The sequence below is a fragment of the Pteronotus mesoamericanus genome, unplaced genomic scaffold (genome assembly GCF_021234165.1).
Source record: "Pteronotus mesoamericanus isolate MK-2021 breed Mesoamerican mustached bat unplaced genomic scaffold, CSHL_Meso_final scaffold_1066, whole genome shotgun sequence".
NCBI lineage: Eukaryota > Metazoa > Chordata > Mammalia > Chiroptera > Mormoopidae > Pteronotus > Pteronotus mesoamericanus.
Genome location: NW_026555299.1, coordinates 3764787 through 3785522, shown reverse-complemented (window position 1 = coordinate 3785522; position 20736 = coordinate 3764787). Strand labels below are relative to the sequence as shown.

The following is a 20736-nucleotide window of genomic DNA, read 5'->3' as shown; positions in this document are numbered from 1 at the left end:
AGGAAGAGGAGAGGAGGTGAGGTTCTGGGGATCTTGGAGAGAGCAAAACGTTTGTCACAGATGGAAGGAAAAGGAGACAGTTGGAAACATTAGAAAATGTTTATCCTTCATGTGTGAAATATTAGTGAATCAGTAACAGGAGTGGAGTATAAAATTTGGGTCCCTCTGTACTCCTTGCCTCCTACAAAATACTCAGGAGATGTAAAGTTACAGAAGTGTGCAACTGAATTAATCATGAGGTTGGAGGAACTTTCATATAATGCTTAATTTTGTATGGGCTCTACCATAAATGTTTAAATCCATAAATTAATAATGTGTCTTCTAAATAAAACCATGATGATAAAAACACATGGATTACCTTTGGAAGATGCTAGGGGACCAATTTCTTTTGAAAACTGGTAAACAAGAGAAAAAACCCAAACATTTATCTTGTGTTCCCATATAAACTCTGTATCATTATTACCAAATAACTAATAATGAGTCATTTCTCCATGGAAATATTCCAGCTAATAAGTGAGGATGGAATGATAGAATTTAAATATTAAATATCACCATTTTGCAATATCTAATGAAATAATATGCCATCAATGACTGCTGGTAAAGCAAAAGAAAGATAACTGGAAATATGTTTCCTGGTGCAGATATGCAATATTACGTATAAAGAATTCTTATCCAAAATCAAACCTAAATTTGATCAAGCATCTGTAGCCAGCCACTAGGGGACAGGAAGACTTGTTAAATGACATCAGAGGAATGCAGTCAGCAAATGCTAGGTTAGGAAACTATAAACATATGATCCAATATCTTCAACAGATAAGGAGAGGACAAAGGGAGGGTGAAAAAGGAGCGTGTGGGGGCAGAGTGAGACATGGATGTTAAATAGATAATAAATATATATAGGTAGATGGGATAGATAGTAGTTTTAAGACAAATAGAAGAATATCCTACTTTACACCATGACTCATCCATAATGTGTAAATGGCTTGGAAAAACTCATAGAGGACTTTGGGGAGGATCCCTAACCTTTTGGGGCAGAGAGCTGGGCTCTGAATTTGTAACAAACATGATTTCAGTATTTCAGAGATAAGGTACTATGGTGTAGCCTGACCCATTATGATTATCAAGTGTTTCTGCTGCCTACATGGTTTGAGCTTTTAAGAGGAATATGCTTTTCCACAGAAGGAGTAGATGTTATTCAATTTTTTAACTATAATTTTTAAAAATTAGTTTATTGAAGTATAACATATAGTGCATACTTAAGTGTATACAACTCAATGAATTTTTGTGTATACACACACACACACACACACACACACACACAAATCAAGACAGAAAATATTTCCTGTACCCTGAAACTTCTCTTAATGCCCTTTTTCTGTCCTCTACCCCTTACCCAGAGGTAACCATTATTCTGAGGTCTATCATCACAGATTAGTTTTGCCTTTGTTTTTTTGACTTATATAAATGGAATCATAACAGGTTGTACACTGTTATGTCAGGCTTTTTTCAGTCAACATAATGTCTGTGAGATTTGTACATGTTTTGCATATATCAGTAGTTCTTTTTATTGCTACTTAATATTCCATTGTATGAATATATTTCAGTTTATCAATACTTACTCTCCTGTAGCTTAACAGTCAGACAGGTTTACCCACTATGCATGAATAAAGCTACCATGGCCATTCTTACCTCTTGGGAATTGCTGGGTCATAGGGTAGATCTACGTTTAATTCTGGACATAATGCCAAATAGTTTTTCCAGAATGATTGCACTTTGGAAGTACAGTGCCACCAGCAGTGTTTGAGAGTTCCAGTTGCTTCATTTCCTTGGCATCACTTGGTATTGCAGTCTGTTTAATTTTAGCCGATGTGGTAGGCTTTAGGTTTAAATTTGAAGCGCTGGTATTTTTCCAAGTGGTTCAAATTTACATTGAAGTATCACACAGGTCCTTGTGTGCCTAATTGTTGGGTCCTAACTATGTATGATCAGTTCTTTATTTTAATTTTTAAACTAAACTTACTTTTTCTCTTTCTCAGTTGTCACAGGTAGTACTGATGGAATTGGAAAATCATATGCAGAAGAGGTAGGTCATTTTCAAGACCTTTCTTTAATACAAAATGAGTATAAAACTTTCTACCCTGGTAAGTTGGAATCGTAAAATTTTAGTATAACTTTATTTTATATTGTTTAAGTATAAGCAGTCCTTGGTTTCTATTTTTTTATTTCAGTTTTCAATTACAGTTGACATTTAAAATTATTTTATACTAGTTTCAGGTGTATAATTATATAATTTGCAAAGTGATTTTTCTGATAATTCCAATACCTACCTGAAACACCATGCACAGTTAATACAATATTATTGACATATTCCCTTTGTTGCAGTTTATATCCCTGTGACTATTTTGTAATTACCCATTTATACTTCTTAATTCCTTCAACTTTTTTACCCAGCCCCTAACCCCCCTCCCATCTGGCACCTCAGTTTGTTCTCTGTTATCTGTGAGTGTGTTCTGTTTTGTTCATTTATTTTGGATTTTAGGTTGCACAGTAAGTAAAGTCATATGTTATCTGTTGTTCTCTGTCAGACTTATTTTACGTAGCATAACACCCACCAGGTCCATCCAAGTTATTGTGAACAGTAAGATTTCATTCTTCTTTTACGCCCAAGTACTATTTCATTGTATATATGAATATTTCCACTTTTGTTTATCCACTGGTGTATCGGGCACTTGGATTGCTTCCGTATCTTGGCTGTTGTAAATATTACACTGTAATGCACATATATATCTTTTGAATTAGTGTTTTGGATTTTTCAGATACATACCCAGCAATGGACTTGCTGGATCATATGGTAGTTCTATTTTTAGTATTTGAGGTAACTCCACACTGCTTTCCACGGTGGCTGCACCAGTCTGCATTCCCACCCACAGTGTATGAGGGTTCTTTTCTCCACACCCTCGCCAGCACTTGTTTGTTGATATAATGATTTTGGCCATTCTGACAGGTGTGAGGTGGTATCCCATTGTGGTTTTAATTTACGTCTCTCTGATGATTGGTGATGTTGAACATCTTTTCATGTTTAGTGTCCATTTGTGTGCTCTCTTTGGAGAAGTGTCTGTTCAGGTTTTCTGTCCGTATTTTAATTGGATTTTTTTTTTTTTTTTTTTTGCATTTGAGTTATATGAGTTCTTTATAAATTTAGGTATTAACCTCTTACCGGATGTATCACTGACCAATATCTTCTCCCATTCAGTATGTCGTCTTTTGTTTTGTTGATGTAAGAACTTTTTAGTTTGATGTAGCCCCATTTGTTTATTTTTTCCTATGTTTCCCTTGCCTGAGTAGATTTATCAGAAGTATTACTAAGAGAATTGTCAGAGTTTACTGCCTATGTTTCCTTCTAACAGTTTTATTTTTTTGAGTCTTACATTTAAGTCTTTAATCTATTTTGAGTTTATGGTACATATGCTGTATTTGGAGTATATTATGTAAGAAGGTGGTTTGGTTCCCCTTCTTTGGCATGTTTTGGGCAGACCTCAGTTTTGAACTGTTTTCCAAAACGTGGATATATTATCATATAGGTTATATTTCCAGGCTAGTTTAGGGGATCGTTTTCACAAGAAGGGCTGTGATTGACAGAAAGGTATTGGCAGACGCAGACAAAGGATTCAAGTTATTGGTAATGTGATGATAGTATAGGAAACCATACTAGTATGAAGACCATCATACGAAGAAGGGACCTTGGCAGTGCTGCCCAGGCACGCTGCCCTGCCTCGCAGTTCCACGAAGGCACCCGCAGCCTATGATGTTGCCCAGTTATGATGAAGATCTGCTGAATCTCCCATTTGACATTCCCACAGATTTCTTTAAAAAAAAAATTCTCCTTTGTTTTCCCCGTTGTCTATTTTGAATATCAAAACTACAGAAAAGTTGCAAGAATATAATGAACACCCATATACCTCTCACCAGGACTCACCTGTTACTAACATTTGCCACGTTTAACTTTATCATAATGATAATTTAGTTGGACTGTTTATAAATTATAGACACCATAACAGTTCCTAAATATTTTAGCCCAGATCTTCTAACACCCAGGATGTTCACCCTTATAATTATAACACTGTGATCATACCTAGAAAGTTTAACTTGATGCAATATTATTTATATAATATGCAGCCAATATGCAGATTTTCCAGTTGTCCCCAGAAGCTTTCTCATAGCTCTTTTAGATGTGGTTCCACATCCAGTTAAAATTAATATATTGCTATCGGTGATGTGTCTCTTGACTGGAAGAGTTCCCTGGCCTTTGTGTATGTGTGTGTATAACAGCTGCATTTTTGAAAAATCCAGGTTAGTTGTTTTGTAAAAGGTTTCTCAGTTTGGATTTGTCTGATTATTTCCTTATGATTAGATCCAGGTTAAATGGATGCTCTTGTATCCTGGCTTTATCTTATCATGAGGGACAAGAAGTACACTTGTTTCATTATTGACTATGTTAAGATAAGTCATTTATGAAAATGCTGCCCACCATGATTCTTCATTATAAAAGTATCTCTTCCCCTTTGTAATTAATAAGGAATATGTGGGGTGGTACTTTGAGACTGTGAATATACCATTTACCAATAATTTTTCACCCAATGATTCTAGCGTCCATTGATAATTTTTGCCTAAATTAGTTATTGCCATGATGGCTTAAAATGGTGATTTTCTTATGATATCTTTCCTTCTACACTGATTAGATGCTTTTTTTCTTTAAATAAAAGCTTTTCTTTATCCTTCCTCCTCTGTTATAAAAAAACAACCTATCAGCTTAATCTCGTAGGTTCTTTACTGATTTTACAGCAGAGTACCTTAACAAATTATTACCAACCTTTGTTATTATTATTTTAAAAAAAAATTCTATCTCTGACTGGTGTGGCTCAGTGGGTTGGGCATCATTCCAGAAATCAAAAGGTTCCTGGTTCAATTCTGGTCAGGGCACATGCCTGGGTTGCCGGCCAGGTTCCCAGTTGGGGACATGCAAGACGCAACTGGTTGATGTTTCTCTCGCACACAGGTGTTCTCTCCCTCTCTTTCTCCTTCCCTCCCTCTCTCTCTCTCTCTCTCTAAGAAATAAATAAATAAAAGTTATATATCTTCTCATGTGCAATACCACTTTTTACTTAATAAAAACCAACTTTAGGATTTAAGACTGGAATATTAGTTTAGTACATTACCAATAGTTCATAGCAGCTAATTTATCGCTCGTCTATATACTGTCTGGAATAGTTCACTAAAAAGTTTTGTGTATATTAGTGTTTTCCTTTGCCCCTATATTTATATATCTCTGGAGTAGAAATCACATTCCTGCAAATCTTAATTCATTCTATGCAGCACTTATACAGTGCTAGGTAGGTACATCGAAGATGCTCCTCAGGAAATTCTTCATTAATTTACCCAATTAACTATCTTTGTTGTCCACAAAGTATAATGCTTAACTAAAAATTTTAAAATTGATTCTGTTCTTAGGAGTTCCTAACATCTTAACTATAGTTCTCTTTGCCATTCCTCCAGTTTTTATGTATACAGTCTGAATAAAAACCTTTTAAATTAATTTTTAAATTATAGAAGTGATAATTATGATTTAAAAAAACTCAAACTGTATAGAAAGATACAAAATGAAAAGTAACAGTCTTATTTCTTCGAAAATCCTCTGACATTTATATACGAGCTTGATTTATAAAGTTAACCCTTCAGGGAATCTTCTTGTAAAGGCTTCATTTTGGAGTGTCCATTCATTACACTCATGGGGTTTATTTTATTTTATTTTTTTAATTTGGATTATCATATGGTCAGGTTTTCTTATAATGAGAGTATATATAATTACTATTCCCAAATGAAATGCCCAGGTATGATTTAATTGTTTGGTGTCTCTTTTCCTGTCTCAGTTAGCAAAGTGTGGAATGAAGATTGTCCTCATCAGCAGGTCGCAGGATAAACTGAACCAGGTTTCCAGTGAAATAAGTAAGTTCCCACATCACCTTCCCCTCCCCTTATGATTAGAAAATGAACACAAAACCTTCTTTTTTATTCTGTTTACAAGCTATTTTAATGATGGATCATGAGTTTTTTCAGATTAATATAGGGCTATTGCAATTTGCTTAAAATGTCTTTTACTGACTCATTTATTTTATCATGCTTGTTCTACTTACACACTTTCTGTTGCTTCATTTTAATACCCTTGTGTGTTTTTTCACTCTGTGGTTTTATTGTCTCTAAAGTATGTATCATATATGACTGAGGAAAAATACAAAAGGTAGCTATATACATGTGACAAGGAAACTATTTTGAAATTTCTTCATAGTTAGCTGTACTTGAGACTGGAATTATATTATGGCAAAGACCTTTTAAACTGACATCTAAATAACCAATCAGATAGCTAACCCAATGCTGTTCATATGCTTGGTAAAACTTCCTGATATTCCCAGTATGGGGACTGTGGCCGGTAGGCTTCTCACAGTGATGCTCGTGCACTTTGACACCTGCAAGTCAAGTTATTTTCTTAGTAAGACTCAGTTGTGTTTGTTCCCAAACTTACTTATTCTGTAAACTGATGCAGTCTTGGTGTTAAAAGGGGAGTTGTTTCTACAAAAACTAAGTTGAATTGCTCTGAAAAAGAGTAAGAAAAGCAGTTCTTTTGAAAATTGGCTGTAGGATTAGGGGCTAACAAGACAAGTGTAACATATTGGAAAACATTTTAAAAAGTAAGAAGAAATTTGGTCTGCTGGTTATTTCATTTGTTTGGAAGCTTCTGCTGCATTTTAAAACAACTGGAACTGCCATATATTAAACGATACAATATGAGTGTGGTTTATGCAAAAAAGACTGGAATTCCACTCCGCAGATCTGAACTCAAAGACGAGGCCTGGGCCCCACACACAGGACTGGTGAACTGTGCTTGTATGTGGTTTAAATTAAAATAAAATGCTTACATTTATCATTTTGTAGGATTCCGTGCTTTAACTGATTTCTCTAAGTAGCCAACTAACAACTCCCCCCATTCTTTAAGAGGGCATTTCTACTGTATTTTATTATTATTTCCTCCCACATTTATTGAGACATATTTGACTATCAAGTTATGTAAATTTAAGGTATACAGTGTATTATATTTTTATTAATACTACCACCCACTACTAACATTCATATAGTGCATTCTTATTTATTTATTTCTTCATGTTTATTATTGCCTTTGATGCTTCAAGCATCCTTGTAAGGTATATATTTTTGTTATTTCTTTCCAGACCATAGCTCATCCTACTGGACAGATTGTACATAGATGCGCTTAATTTTTATGTGAAAATGATCTTTATGGATTTCTAATATTAAGTTTTTTAAATTATTTTTAACCCTGCTAAGAGCACAGATCTTTACAAAGGTGAGCTTGTGGTATACAGATACACAAGAAATCTTTGGCATTTAAGGATTTTAACTTTCACGGTTCGAATATGTAAATGCCGCCCTGAAGGTCCAAGACAACAGTGTTTTGCAGTTTTGCTGAGGTGTGAATTTGAATTAAGCTGTGACACTAATGAGCCTGAGGTGTAGTTACTCAGATAGCAGGTGAACTGAGCACACTACCTGGATCTTAGTACTGTTTCTTTCTTAATTACTTGTAGTCGCGTGTATAAGCCTTACAGCGACAAAGTGTATTGTACGTATGCGTGTGTAAAATTGGCTGTTAATGAAAGCATCTACTAGTTGCCAAAAGTAAGGTTCATGTGCAGAAAATAGAAGCTTTTGGTTAAATAAAACATTGTGTTTTGAAATGCTAGGATATGAATGAATTCACCATCTGCTTGATACAGAAACAAGAAAAGCTACCTCATGCCGCTCTTTCAACTAGTGCTCCAGGCTGTATAAAAATTGCCTAACGAGTCAGAAGATATACTTTAATAATACTTGAGAATTTGGTTAACTTACGATAGGAGGTGACATGTGACTGTGGGCAGAACTGCAGTTCTGGGGTAAGACAGGATCCTGTTCAAACATTTTCATGAGAGAACAGATGGTAAAGGCACTGAATTGACCTTTATTATAAGGAAAGTTTTCTCCTCCTTTTTGAAAATTTTGAAAAATATTTTTTCTGTGAATACTGTGTATTTAATGGAAGAGGTGATATCAGCAGACCAGGTCATTCGCTCTAAGCTGAGGAAATACACTGAGGAGATTTATAAACTTGTTCAAGTTTTCAACTCATGTGTAAGTCATCTCTTTGGGAGGATAATGTTTTCCTGAACATATCTCTTCCAGGAGAAGAAAGGACCAGAACTGAATGTTGACAAGGACAGACTAACTCTGTTCATGTACTCAACACAGCTGTAGTGAATGCCTGCGTACCAGGGACTGTGCTGGGCAGTCAGGGTACAGTGCTGAACGAGGTCGATGCAGTCCTTGTCTTGTGGAGGACGTATGCCCGTGGAGGAGACCGAGCAAACAAATAGGTCCAAAACCAAAGAAGCAGGCACATAAATAATTGCCATTTGTAGTAAGTGCCCTGAAGCAAAGAAGGAGCTAGAGAGAGAAAGTAGAGAGGTTCTTATTTTGTAGCAACGTGACAGATTTTATGACTGGCAGGGTATTAAAGGGCCAGGCTAACACCTCTTGCCCATACAACTGTACTCTAGCTATGAAGCTGGAGCCTTGGTGTGGGAAGTGTCCACTAGGCCCTCTGGAGTACAGTGGTGATGTACCCACGCCGACATTTCCTCTTCCTTAAACACATAGATCCCTGCCTCTACATTATGCCAGGCAGGTTCTGACCTCTCAGCTGTATTAAATGTAGGCTCTTCTTGGGTCCAAGTTTTAGTCAGCCAACCAAGTTAACTCATCGAGTCCCTTCCAGTTATGGAAGCTAACTGTTAAATCCTAAATCTCTGTATGTGACTCATAAAAACAGTGGCCCAGTCTGGTGTTATGTTGTTTTCCTTGGTCTAACACTCTTAGAGTCCATTCTCACACAGATGTCCCAGGTTTCTACCCATACGAAATAGCAGCATTTTGCAATTACTTTTATGTGTATGGTTTTTTTTTTCATTTTTGTGGACCTGACTTTTAATTTTTCCTGGCAGATTCTGTGATACAACCGTGTTCTGGGTGACAGTAAGGCATGGTGCAGGTGGGCCTTGAGAAGAAGTGGCATTCTCTTGCAAGAAAACCACCGTTGGGGTTATGGTGAGGTTATTACAGGACCTGAAGCCAGGGAGAGCTAACCTCTTTAGGCACAGGAGAGCAGGCTATTTCTATTTCCACTGGCAAGGGAGGCCCAGAGGAGGTTGCGGGGTCGGGATTCTCAGCTTCAGCTGAGCCCACCCAAAGATCCCTGTCCTGAGTTCCCAGGTCTCACTCTTTCTCATTCCACACTTTCACGTTCCTGCCCGAAACAGGGTGAGACTGTGGAATTCAGCTTACATTGTCGTTCTGCAATGGGCACAGTTAAATCTGATGTTAGCGAGGTGAGCCCTGTAGCTATTAGACATAAAAATTTTTATTAGGGCTACCATAGAAATTCTCTGTTTCTCTGATCATAAACGTGAGCTGAAAGTTTAGATGCCTGAGCTTACCATTTTCCTTTGGTAAGTGCTCCCATGCACTCAGAAGCAGCCCTGCCATACCACAGTCTGCGTGCTTATTTCTGCCAAACTCAGATGTGGCGGGCCTTTGGTTTCTTAAGTCATTAACTTTTTCAGCAGACAACTCATATAACCAGCAACCAGCATTTATTTGATTAATGGTGATGCTACTGCATCAAGGATCAAATCAAAGCAATACAAAAGCCCTCCAACGTATGCTTTGGGGGATCCCACTCCCGATACCATTTTGTGTACCAGTCAGAGTTCAGTCAGGTATAACAAGTCTAGCAAATTGGTTTGACTAAGGCTACCTTGTCTCTGGTCCAGCAATTAAACTCACTCCAGTGGGTTAAACTCATTCCTCCTTCTTCCCTATCTGACTGAAGGAAGAAAGGAGGAGATTGAAAAGGAAACCACGGGCTCACTGAAGAAAATAGGGGACTCCTCCTTGCTCCTCTCCCTTCTGGTTCTCCACTGTCTTTATGCAGACTTGGGGATTCTGTGCCTTCAGGAGCAATTCCTTGTGAGTGCAGGGGACAGCCTACTCATCAGTCAGAGTTCTTCAGAAAAAAGTTAGAAGGATTATATTTAATTTAGTAGGGAACTAAATGTTTTGCCAGCAATGCATAAGTGCTTTTTCAGTATTGACTCTGGCGAAATTATAGGTCTTTGTAAGTGCACCTGTCTCCCATTGAGTTAAGACAAGTTGAAAGTCATCACACATATAATAAACTTATTTTATTATCATTATTAGCCAAGATTATTAATATATTATTTTTGTCAATTTTGATCTGAACTTTGAGCTAAATTTTTACTTGCAATAAAGCAACAATGTAAAGAAGATTAGCTTTCAGAAGAACTAATTGATTTGCAAAATATGTATAGAGATGGTGATACTTACAGTTATTATGTGGTAAATATGATTACATACAGTTCAAATGGCTATGATTTAAAAAAACACATTTCTGTCTTTTATTTAAAAACAAACAAACATGATGTTTCTCTTTTTTGTAACTTATCTCAAGTGTAAACCTTTAGGGTGGCCTTGTAATTCCGGGACTTTCTCTCTTGAAATGCAAAGCATTTAGAAATGTAAAGTTTAGTGATTTATAGACCACAGAGGAATAGGGTAAGGTAAGAAATAACAGTTTCACTTTTTCAGTTTTTACCTATGATCAGATCTGTGCAGTTACGATATGGATTTTACCAAATAAGTTTGTTTGCAGTTTTCCAATGAAGTATCATTAATATAATGCTTTGTTATGTTTAGCCTGTTTCATTTGCATAAGGGCAATGAGGCATTAGTGGACACATAAAGACCTTTTTATTTTATGTTTGGTAAAACATATGTTTAGAACAACATGACGTTAGGATTAGAGAGTTAATCTCATGTGGCCTTAGTCACATATTTTTCTACCACTTCTGTAATATCAGAAATATTTTTATTGCCCTCAGAGTTCACATAGTCCGGGGTGAGGAACCAGAAACCATCCAGTTTTGCCTCTACTGGCACTGCCTGTTGTATTTAGGACTATAGGGTATCCTTTTACTCCAAGATCCCCAAATTTGTTAATGTTCCAGGCTTTCCAGAAAGTGACATTTTTTACCACCTGTAACAGTGAGACTCCACAAGCTATAGCGGTACTGGTAGAGTTTCCTGGGAGACTTTTGAAGCAGCTTTTACAAAATGAGCGCAATCCTTGTTCCTTCCTACTGGGTTTGTCATGCCTAATTAATGAGATTTACTGGTAAATGAAACATTTCTGGCATGGTCATGGTTACAAATTTGTTTTCTCTAATTATATCCTGGTAGGGAGAAGGATAGATTCTTATTCAGCCTATGCAAATAATTACATTGCCATGTAAAGTGAAAGAACTCTGTAAAGATGTTGTGTAATATTTGATCATTCTGATTAGTTTTGCAAAAAAGGCCCATCAGTGTGTTCTCTTTTCTACACAATTACTGTCTTTAAATTCACCTTATGATTTACTAGTTTCTGTTGCAATTATTTTTGCTGCATAACAAACTACCCCAAATTTGTTCATGTAAAATAACAACGATTTTAGATGCTCATAAATTCTGCTGGGCAGGAATTTTGTCAGGGCCAGGGGACAGCTCATGTGCTCCTCCTGGCATTACTGAGGTCACTCGCTGATACTCAGCGGATGGAGTAGCCTGGTCTGGAAGATCTGAGGTGGCTTCTCTCACAGGCCTGTGCAATGGCGGGAATGAGTGGGAAGCCGGAACGGTTTGGTGGCTAGGGTACCCATGTGTGGCCTCTCTGGCCATCTCAGGGTAGTTGGACTTCCCAAATGGTAACTGTCTTTCCTCAGAGTGAATGTTCCAAGAGAACCAGGCAGAAGCTGATTCGTTTTTGTGGCCGACCCTCAGAATTCATGTAATGTTACTTTTTGGCCATACTTTGTCGGTGCAAGCAGTCCTGAGCCTGCCCAGATCCAAGGGGAGAGGACAAAGCTCCACCTCTTGATGGGGAGTGACTTGGTAATTGTGTAGAATATGTAGGAAAGGAAATATTTTTTTAAAATAAAATCTGGATTTGAAAAATACTATCTGTCATAGTTTATAAGCTATATTAAGGTTTCCCTGAGAATATTTTTCCTGAATTCAGAGGGATCCGTAGGAACAACATACCATTCAAAGAGTACTATTTTCATTTGTTCAAACATAGCCAGACACAGTGAGGATTAGTAAAAAATTAAGGAGAAAGAAAGATGTTTTCTCAAAACCACTATTAAATTTTCCTCGTTGGTCCCATTTAGTCTTGGAAAATTAATTCTTGTTCCATTGGATCTTGTGTCAGCAGCATGCTTTTACAGTGTCTGATTTTCAAATAAGGAGTCCTGTAAATTCAGTCTGTTTCCTGTTGTAATTGTCTGATGGTCCGCTTTTGGTGGCAGTGTTGGGTTACACTGGGATGAAGGAAGCCTGGCACATGAGTTGATTGTCTGCAGCATCAGCAATAGCCACAAGTACTGGTGCAGGCCTACATTCAGGCTATTATTCTTTAGATGTTTCTCCCTAAAGACTTAATTTTCTGATTTATGACTGAAGGCTTTTGGCAAGCTTGAAGGAAACGTAGAAACCACCTGTTAATAGGACTGATGGTCTCTGGTTAATTTATTACAGTAATTAACAGTGTCAAAATGGAATCCCCTGTTGGGATATAATATAGAGCTAATTAATGATTTAGTCAATGATTATCTTGAGGGCATGAGCATTATGATGGACACTAAAGGCATTGATAAATCTCCAGGGACTTCTATAGAGTGTGTTCTAAAATTGCCATCAATTAATAGGAGTATTTTATACTTAGAAACATAATCTTAGAAATCATTTTGTTCACATTGTTGTGCCAGTCTTTGCTCATGAAATCATGAATCATGAATATGTTTCTGTTGACCCTGAAAAATATACAGATGTTGAACCATATTCATTAATAGTTATACTTTGGCTTTTCTTATATTAGGGCAGATCTCATAAGAGAGTTGAGCTAATTAAAAATATAGAGAATACATGCTGCAAATCTAGTTCTTCCTAATATCCTCCTTGCTCAATAGTGCTACCTAGTGGCTATTTTGGAAATATCAGAGGCTGGGTGTAAACTGTATCTTAACAACTTTATTATTCTTAATTTGGGGCCCAAGTTTGCAAAGGCTGTATTATAAAGAGATGCCAGGTGACTAGTGATTACAGGAAAATATAAGTGCATAAATCATAAGTGCCCAAGATGGGGAATGATTACAGGCTTGGTTTAGAGTGACACTAATTAAAATAAAGTATAGCTGTACGAAACAATAATTATTAGGAAATCAAGCTTTTGAGAAACAAGAAACTTTTGTTAAAAATGACTCAAGGGCATAACAAAAGTCAACACAAAAGCCCAAAAAGCTAACAGGCTGTTAGGAAGTGAAAGTGTTCTGGGGAGATAACGGGACATTGCCGGCCAAGCTGGATGCTGAAGGTGCAGAACAATTTTTTATAGCTTTCTCATTAAGGTTATCAAAGATCAGTTTCCGTCTGAATAACTGATTTCAAGCTATTTAATTCATTAGCTTTTTTTATTGATTTTAAAATATTAAAATAGGTACACACATACACACACGATGACGTTAACACTTTTACCTGTAGCTTAAAATATGTTAAATTTGTTTTCTTTACGTCCTAAGATAATGTGCATACCAGATTCAGCCTGCCATCCTAAATGGAGTTTTCTTTAGGAATTTAGTTTTTAGAAATTGTTTAGGTAACCAAAGACTCCTCATTATTTAACTCACTCTGATATTAATACAGTTAATCTTAAGTCAATCAAGAATCATAGAAGTTATATTTACATTGACATTGCAGAACAATGCAATCATTATTGATAGCAAGTTTGTCAGATGACATTTGGAAGTTTTATACAGTTGACAGGAAGAGTAAAAAAGATTAAATGACTTGCAGATTTTTCTGAAGTTTAGAAGAACCAGTCCTTTTATAAAGACATCCATTTTTAAAAGTTTAAATAGTTTTTGATAGCAATAATACAATCTGACTGGTAAAACATATGTAGAAAATTTAAAAGTTCAAAGAATGAAATCTAACAGCGGTGTTATATTTTATACAGAAAGAAGACATGTATTTGTTTTTAAATGAAAATGATCAAAACAAATCTGATCAGCCCAAAGATTTACCTTAATTAATTTCTGTACAACTTGGATTCTTATATAATTCTTTGTTCATTTACTAAGTATTAAAATAGCTCAAGAGTATATATTAGTGCATTTTTAAAATTTTTATTGAATTTATTGGGGTGACTTTTTTAATGGTTCTATAATACATCATCTGGATATTGTATTGTGTGCTCACCACCCCAAGTCATCACCATTTATCCCCTTTACCTTCTTCTACCTCCTCTCACCTCCTTTTCCCTCTGGTAAATATTGCCATACTGACGACTGGATCTGTGAGGTTTGTTTTTTTTTTTCCTTATTCCCTTCACCTTTTTCACCCAGACCCCCAACAGCCCTCCCCTCTGAGAACTGTCAGTCTGTTCTCTGTATCTATGAGTATGTTTCTATTTTGTTTGTTTATTTTGCTCATTAGATTCCACATGTAAGTGAAATTATATGGCACTTGTCTTTCTCTGGGTCACTTATTTCACTTAGAATAATACTCTCCAGGTCCATCCATGTTGTTGCACAAGGTAAGATTTCCTTTTTACAGCTGAGTAGTAGTCCATTGTGTAGATGTACCACCTTTTTTTTTTTTTTTTTATTTACTCGTCTACTGATGAGCACTTGGTCTGCTTCCAAATCTTGGCTCTTGTAAATAACACTGTAGTGAACATTGGAGTGCATATATTGTTCTGAATTAGTGTTTTGGGTTTCTTTGGATATATTCTCAGACCTGGAAACCCTGGCTCATAAGGCAGTTCCATTTTTAATTTTTTGAGGTAACTCCATACTACTTTCCACACTGCCAGTGCCAATCTGCATTTCCAACAATAGTGCACTGGGATTCCCTTTTTCTCCCGTCCTTGCCAAGACTTGCTGTTTGTGGACTTACTGATGATAGCCATTCTGACAGGTGTGAGGTGATATCATCTCCTTGTGGTTTTAATTTGCATTTCTCTGATAATTAGTGACATGGGGCATCTTTTCAGATTTTTCTTGGCCACATGTATATCTTTGGAGAAATGTCTATTCAGGTCATTTGCCCAATTTTTAATTATTTTATTTGATTTTTTGGTATTGAGTTTTATAACTGTTTCCTTTTTGGGTTGTTTTTTTTTCCTGCCTTCTTTTGGATTAATAGCATGTTTAAAAAATTATTCCATATTCTTTCCTTCCTAAGCTTATTGGATATACAACTTGTGTTTTTGTTTTTAGTGATTGCTTTAGATTCTTGCAGTGTACATTTTTAACTTACCATATCTGTACTACTTCATATACTTGTATAGTGTACTGCTTCATGTATAGCATACAAACCTGACAACACTGTGTTTTCATTCCCCATGCATTTTACTTCTCTTTATGTTATGAACTGTATAACATTATTTTTGCTTTAGTCAACTTTATTTTAAAGAAAATTAAGTTCATTTCTAAAAGTTCTTTTTATACATGTATCATTTTTTATACTCTTCATTGCTCTGTGTAGATAAAGATTTCAATCAGGAATCTTTTTTTTTTTTTTCCCCCTGTCTGTAAGACTTTTTAACATCCCTTGTAGTGCCAGTCTGCTGGGGATGAATTATTTTTGTATGTCTGAAAAAAAAAAAACATTAATTTTAAAATTTATTTTTATTTATTGATTTTAGAGAGAGAAAAGAAGGGAGAAAGAGAGGGAGAGAAGAAGAAAGACAAACATTAATTCATTGTGCCACATATTTATGCATTCCTTGGTTGGTTTCTGTGTGTGCCTGACCTGGGATCAAACCTACAACCTCAGAGTATCAGGACAACACTCTAGCCAACTGAGCTGCCCGACCAGCGTCTGGGGAAAAAAAGCTTTATTTTTGAAATGTATTTTCTCTGGGTATCAAATTTTATGTTGACACATTATTTTTTTTTTCTTTTGGTATTTTAACTTCTTTGAACATTGCCTTCTGGGTTGTAGTATTTCTGACAAGAAATCTGCTGTCATTCTTTTCTTTTTTACTACCGTTCATGTTTCTTTTTTTCTTCTGGTTACTTTTAAGATTTTTCTTTTTGTCACTGGTTGTATAGTTTTCTTAATGTTTCTCCTACTTGGAGTTTGTTTAGCTTAAATTTATATACGTAAAGTTTTCATTGTATTTGAAAACCTATGGCTATTAGTTTACCAAATATTTTTTCTATGACCTGCCCTTTTTTTTAATATAGACATTGTATTTTTTTTTCCTCTCCATATAAATTTTTAGGCCATTTTTATATTTTCCTCATCTTTTGTTAAAATGTTTACCCTCTACTTTCTTGAACATGAAGAATATAGCATACTCTTTTTCTCCACCTCTATCTCTTGTCTGCCTTTTTTTCCCCCTCTTGTTCTCTCTCTCTTTCTCTTTCTCTCTCTCACTCTCTATATGGTCTGTTCAGAAGGTATCCAGCCATGCAATATGAAAAATAGAGACGTTTGTTGAAGAAGATACAAGGTACAAGAAACATTGTACATAAGACAATGATGCCTCAGTCTCCTTTAAAGTAGGCACCTTGGGACCTCACACAGTTCTAATCACCATCAGCTACCCCATTGTATTTTCCTGAATCTAATCAATGACCTGAAATCTTTTCCCTTTCAAAGGTGATTTTAGTTTTCAGAATAGCCAGAAGTCACAGGGCACCAAATCTGGGCTGTAGGAGGGCTGAGTCACCTGAGTGATTGGATGTTTTGCCAAAAACTCTGCATGAGACATGATGCATGAGCAGGCATGTTGTTGTGATAAAGCTGCCAATCACCAGTTGCCCATAGCTGCAACCTTCTCAATCCAAATAATTTCCATAGAGGAATGTTTAAGCTTTCTTTTCAAAGCAAAATTAGATGCAGAGTCAGTGCTCTACTAGCTCAGTCATTTTGAACGTGATGGACACACTGTACACATGCTCACCCAGCGGCATCTACTGCCCCCACTGACTAATACAGTGAAGTTGTCATTGTTCATGCATGCGCATTCTAGTCCATTCTCCTTGGCTGCCAGGTTGCATCAATGTTGCGCAAACTGTTCTTATTATATTAATAATGGCTCGACTTTTTCCGACAGACCCTGTATACTCTGCCTGTTTATTATAGGGGCTCTGTCTTCCTCAAATGCTCAAGTCTGTTTCTTCAACTCAAGGGTGAATGCGGGTCTCTACATGAGTTGCTCTTCACCTTGGCCTAGCAGGTATCTCAGGGCAATAAGCTAGAACAACCATAGGGTTCACCTCATTTGTCTACCTTGTCTTAGGTATTGCTGTCCTGAATTGTCTATTGTCCAAGGTCTTTGAACCATGTTTCATGTATTTTGTCCAGTGTTTCTAGTTTAAGATGATGGAATAATTCTGATCTCTGTTACACCATCATGACTGGAAGCAGAAGGACTCCTCCAACTCCCCTTTTTTTACTATTATTGATTTCCTGCATTAGACTTTAAAGAGAAAAGGACTCAGTCCTTTTGCAAATGTTTGCATGGGGCCTGGCATGGTTTAAGGGGGTACACCTACTTAACAAGTATTCTTTTGGTGTCTGAAGAGCCATTTTGAAACTTCGTATTATTCTTAATCTTATACAGAAAGATACTTTTGAAATTTGGTTTATGTTCCTATTTTGTCACAAGTGGTTTTCTAAGCGAATGTGGGATCCTGTTGTAAAGCTGTTCAATTAAATTTCACTGAGTGTAGCTTATTTCAACTTCATTACTGTTTGTTACCAATCGTTTACTGTAATAGAGAACAACATCTGTAATATGGGTGGATATTTAGTTAGGAATGTACCATACCTACTAATTAGTTGGCCCAGCCAGATTAGCATGTGTTGGTCTGCAGTTCCAATTAAGGCAGCTGCTTGAATGCTGCTGTTCTACAGCTGGCGTGAGGCACGTGGGAGTGCGCTGCACCGCGGCCAGACGGTAGCTATACCTCTTGATTAAAATATTTTCTTATGTTTGTGTGGTTTCTTTAAAACAGCAAGTGGTTTTTTCCAATCGGATTATCAATGATTCAGTGACTTTTGTGTAAAAAAAACTTTGTGGTGGGGGAAGTACGGGACCAAGGTGTTCTTTCTGAAATGAGTTCCAGTTAAGCAGATGATTAATGTTTCTCCTCCTCCCACTATTAAATTGTTTGTTGTTGTTCTAAGGGGGTAATTGTAATTTGGAGTACAGCCTTCAGTTATAAAAGAATCTGCAGAAAGGCCTATTCTTTGAAACATTTATAAAGCTTAGTAGTTTTATATAGGGATTTCTTCCTTTTTTATTTTAGCGAGAAAGTACTTTGAAAGTTTTATGGAAAAGGGTCATTTTAATTGGACTTTCCCATCAAGTGAAGTTATATATTTTCTTGTCAATTATTCATTGTTTTGATAATGTCATTATACCATTACTTATTAAGTGCATAATTTGTTTTATGCTGATTTTTAAAATAACTACACATCAACTAATTTAAATGACTTAGTGCTGTATTTAATACTGGAATTGAAGAGACGATGAGATTAAAACTGGCAGTGAATTTCATAAATTTTAAATTATTTTATTCCTTTGCTGTTAAAAAAATGTGGTTAATATTTAATGACAGCAGCCTATACCAGTAATAGAAAAAATGTTGATATAGAATTAGCTTTAATTGTGCTTCTGTTGAATGCAATAGAGATGTTTAATGTCTAAAATGTAATCACTCTTCAATAACTGATAAAAATATTAAGTCACAAACGTAAATATATTCACTTTTGTGGAATACATAGAATCATGTTTAGGCATATATAGTTTGGAAAACATACTCCACATGATTTTAAAGGGCCGCACTGTTTAGAAACTACTGATGGACTAAAGCCCTCACTTTGTAAGTATGGAAACTATGTCTCAGAAATCAAGTCATACCTAATTAATGGCAGAATTGTAGAGTTCAGATCTTCAGCTTCTCCACGACTGTGTCCTCTATTATCGCCATACTCTTAAATATACTTTAAACATTATAGCTAGGTACCCACATGGTAACTTTGGAGATACATCTCAAAAGCATAATGTTGGAGTAATACAACATCAAGTGAATAAGAGAACAAACTAAACTGTTGCATCATGATAGTGTTTGAACATGGTTGCCTATTACAGTTATTATCATTGGATCATTTAAAGGACATGTGAACACTTTCATTAAAGTAGATGTATTTGCGCCCTGGCTGGTATGGCTCAGTGGATTAAGCACCAGCCTGCAAACGGAAAACACACTGGTTTGATTCCTGGTCAGGGCACATGGATGGCTTGCAGGCCAGGTCCTCAGTTGGGGGTGTGCAAGAGGCAACCAACCGATGTATCTCTTACACATTGATATTACTCTCCCTGTCTTTCTCTTCCCTTCCCCTCTCTAAAAATCAATAAATAAAATATTTTTAAAAAGTAAAATAGGTGTATTTGTTTCCTTTCAGTTTTTAAAACACAGCCATGTTAACTGTGTATTTAAGGATGACTATGAATTAGTAAAACCCTAACAATACTAAGTAAAACTGTGTATTGATATTAAAACAAGCTTTGATTAAAAACAAATGGTATTTCATTCACATTTGAGAAGTTTCCTGAATAAGTAATGAAGTGAACATCCATAGTTGACCCTTTGAACCTTTATGAGGGCCTTTTGAAAAGGCAAGGTCACCCAAGCTAACTGCAGGTCCAGTTTTCCTTCTCCTCCTAGTGATGTTTATACTCACCTGCCTCCTTCAACTTACCCTTTACGGTATTAACCCAGAAACCCCCACTGCCTTGGATGCGTGCCTTGTTTTCTAATCTCGAATGGCATAGAATCCGTATTTCATAATCCCATATCTGAATTACATGGAGAATGCTGCTGTTACTACCCAATTCTACAGAGCCTTTATTCATCCCTTGTGTGTTTTTTAGCAGTGGTTTGTGTGGCTGAATGTTGGACCACGAGCCAGGTCAGGGTGGGACTCCGGCTTTCGGCTTTCGCGATGCTTCAGCGTTAGTCACTGCTCTGACTGGTTTTGTATGTTGAGCTTTGCGTTCTCTTGATAAAAGGACTTACTGCAATGAAGTTTGAAAACCACTGCTGTGGAGATCTCTGCACACCTTCTCTGCCATTTCTTTCTGTTTTCCTTCTAACAAAGGACCTGTTTTATTCAACGTGTGTCTCTATATTCTTACTCTTTTATACTCCTTAGAGGAAGAAATGTCACCTCTAAAAGCCAACCTTTTGCTGGTATCTTGATCCCAAATCTCCTCCTGGTTCCTTAGGGACTTGTTGCCATAGCAATCTTCTCTTCTGCTATCTCAAGCAAGTGCTTTTTAGACAAGTTTTGTTTGTCCCACTTTTTGTTTTAAAAGCCAGCAAACGGCACTTAATCACATAAATCTTAATTTGTCTTCTTTTGAAAATCCGAATGATCTATTAACTCTGGGCCCAATCTTCCAGTAGGGCAGCAATCAGCTGGGGTGGTGACCCAGAT

At 36.4% G+C, this 20736-nt stretch overlaps 1 protein-coding gene across 1 annotated transcript in view; it reads left to right on the top strand.

Moving 5' to 3' along the window:
- Window positions 1-20736, top strand: part of HSD17B12 (hydroxysteroid 17-beta dehydrogenase 12) — a 139653-nt gene that overhangs the window by 49267 nt on the left and 69650 nt on the right. Inside the window, exons 2-3 of the mRNA XM_054587128.1 lie at window positions 2037-2083; window positions 5928-6003. Of these exons, the coding sequence (XP_054443103.1) occupies window positions 2037-2083; window positions 5928-6003 (123 nt within the window). The remainder of the gene's footprint in view (window positions 1-2036; window positions 2084-5927; window positions 6004-20736) is intronic.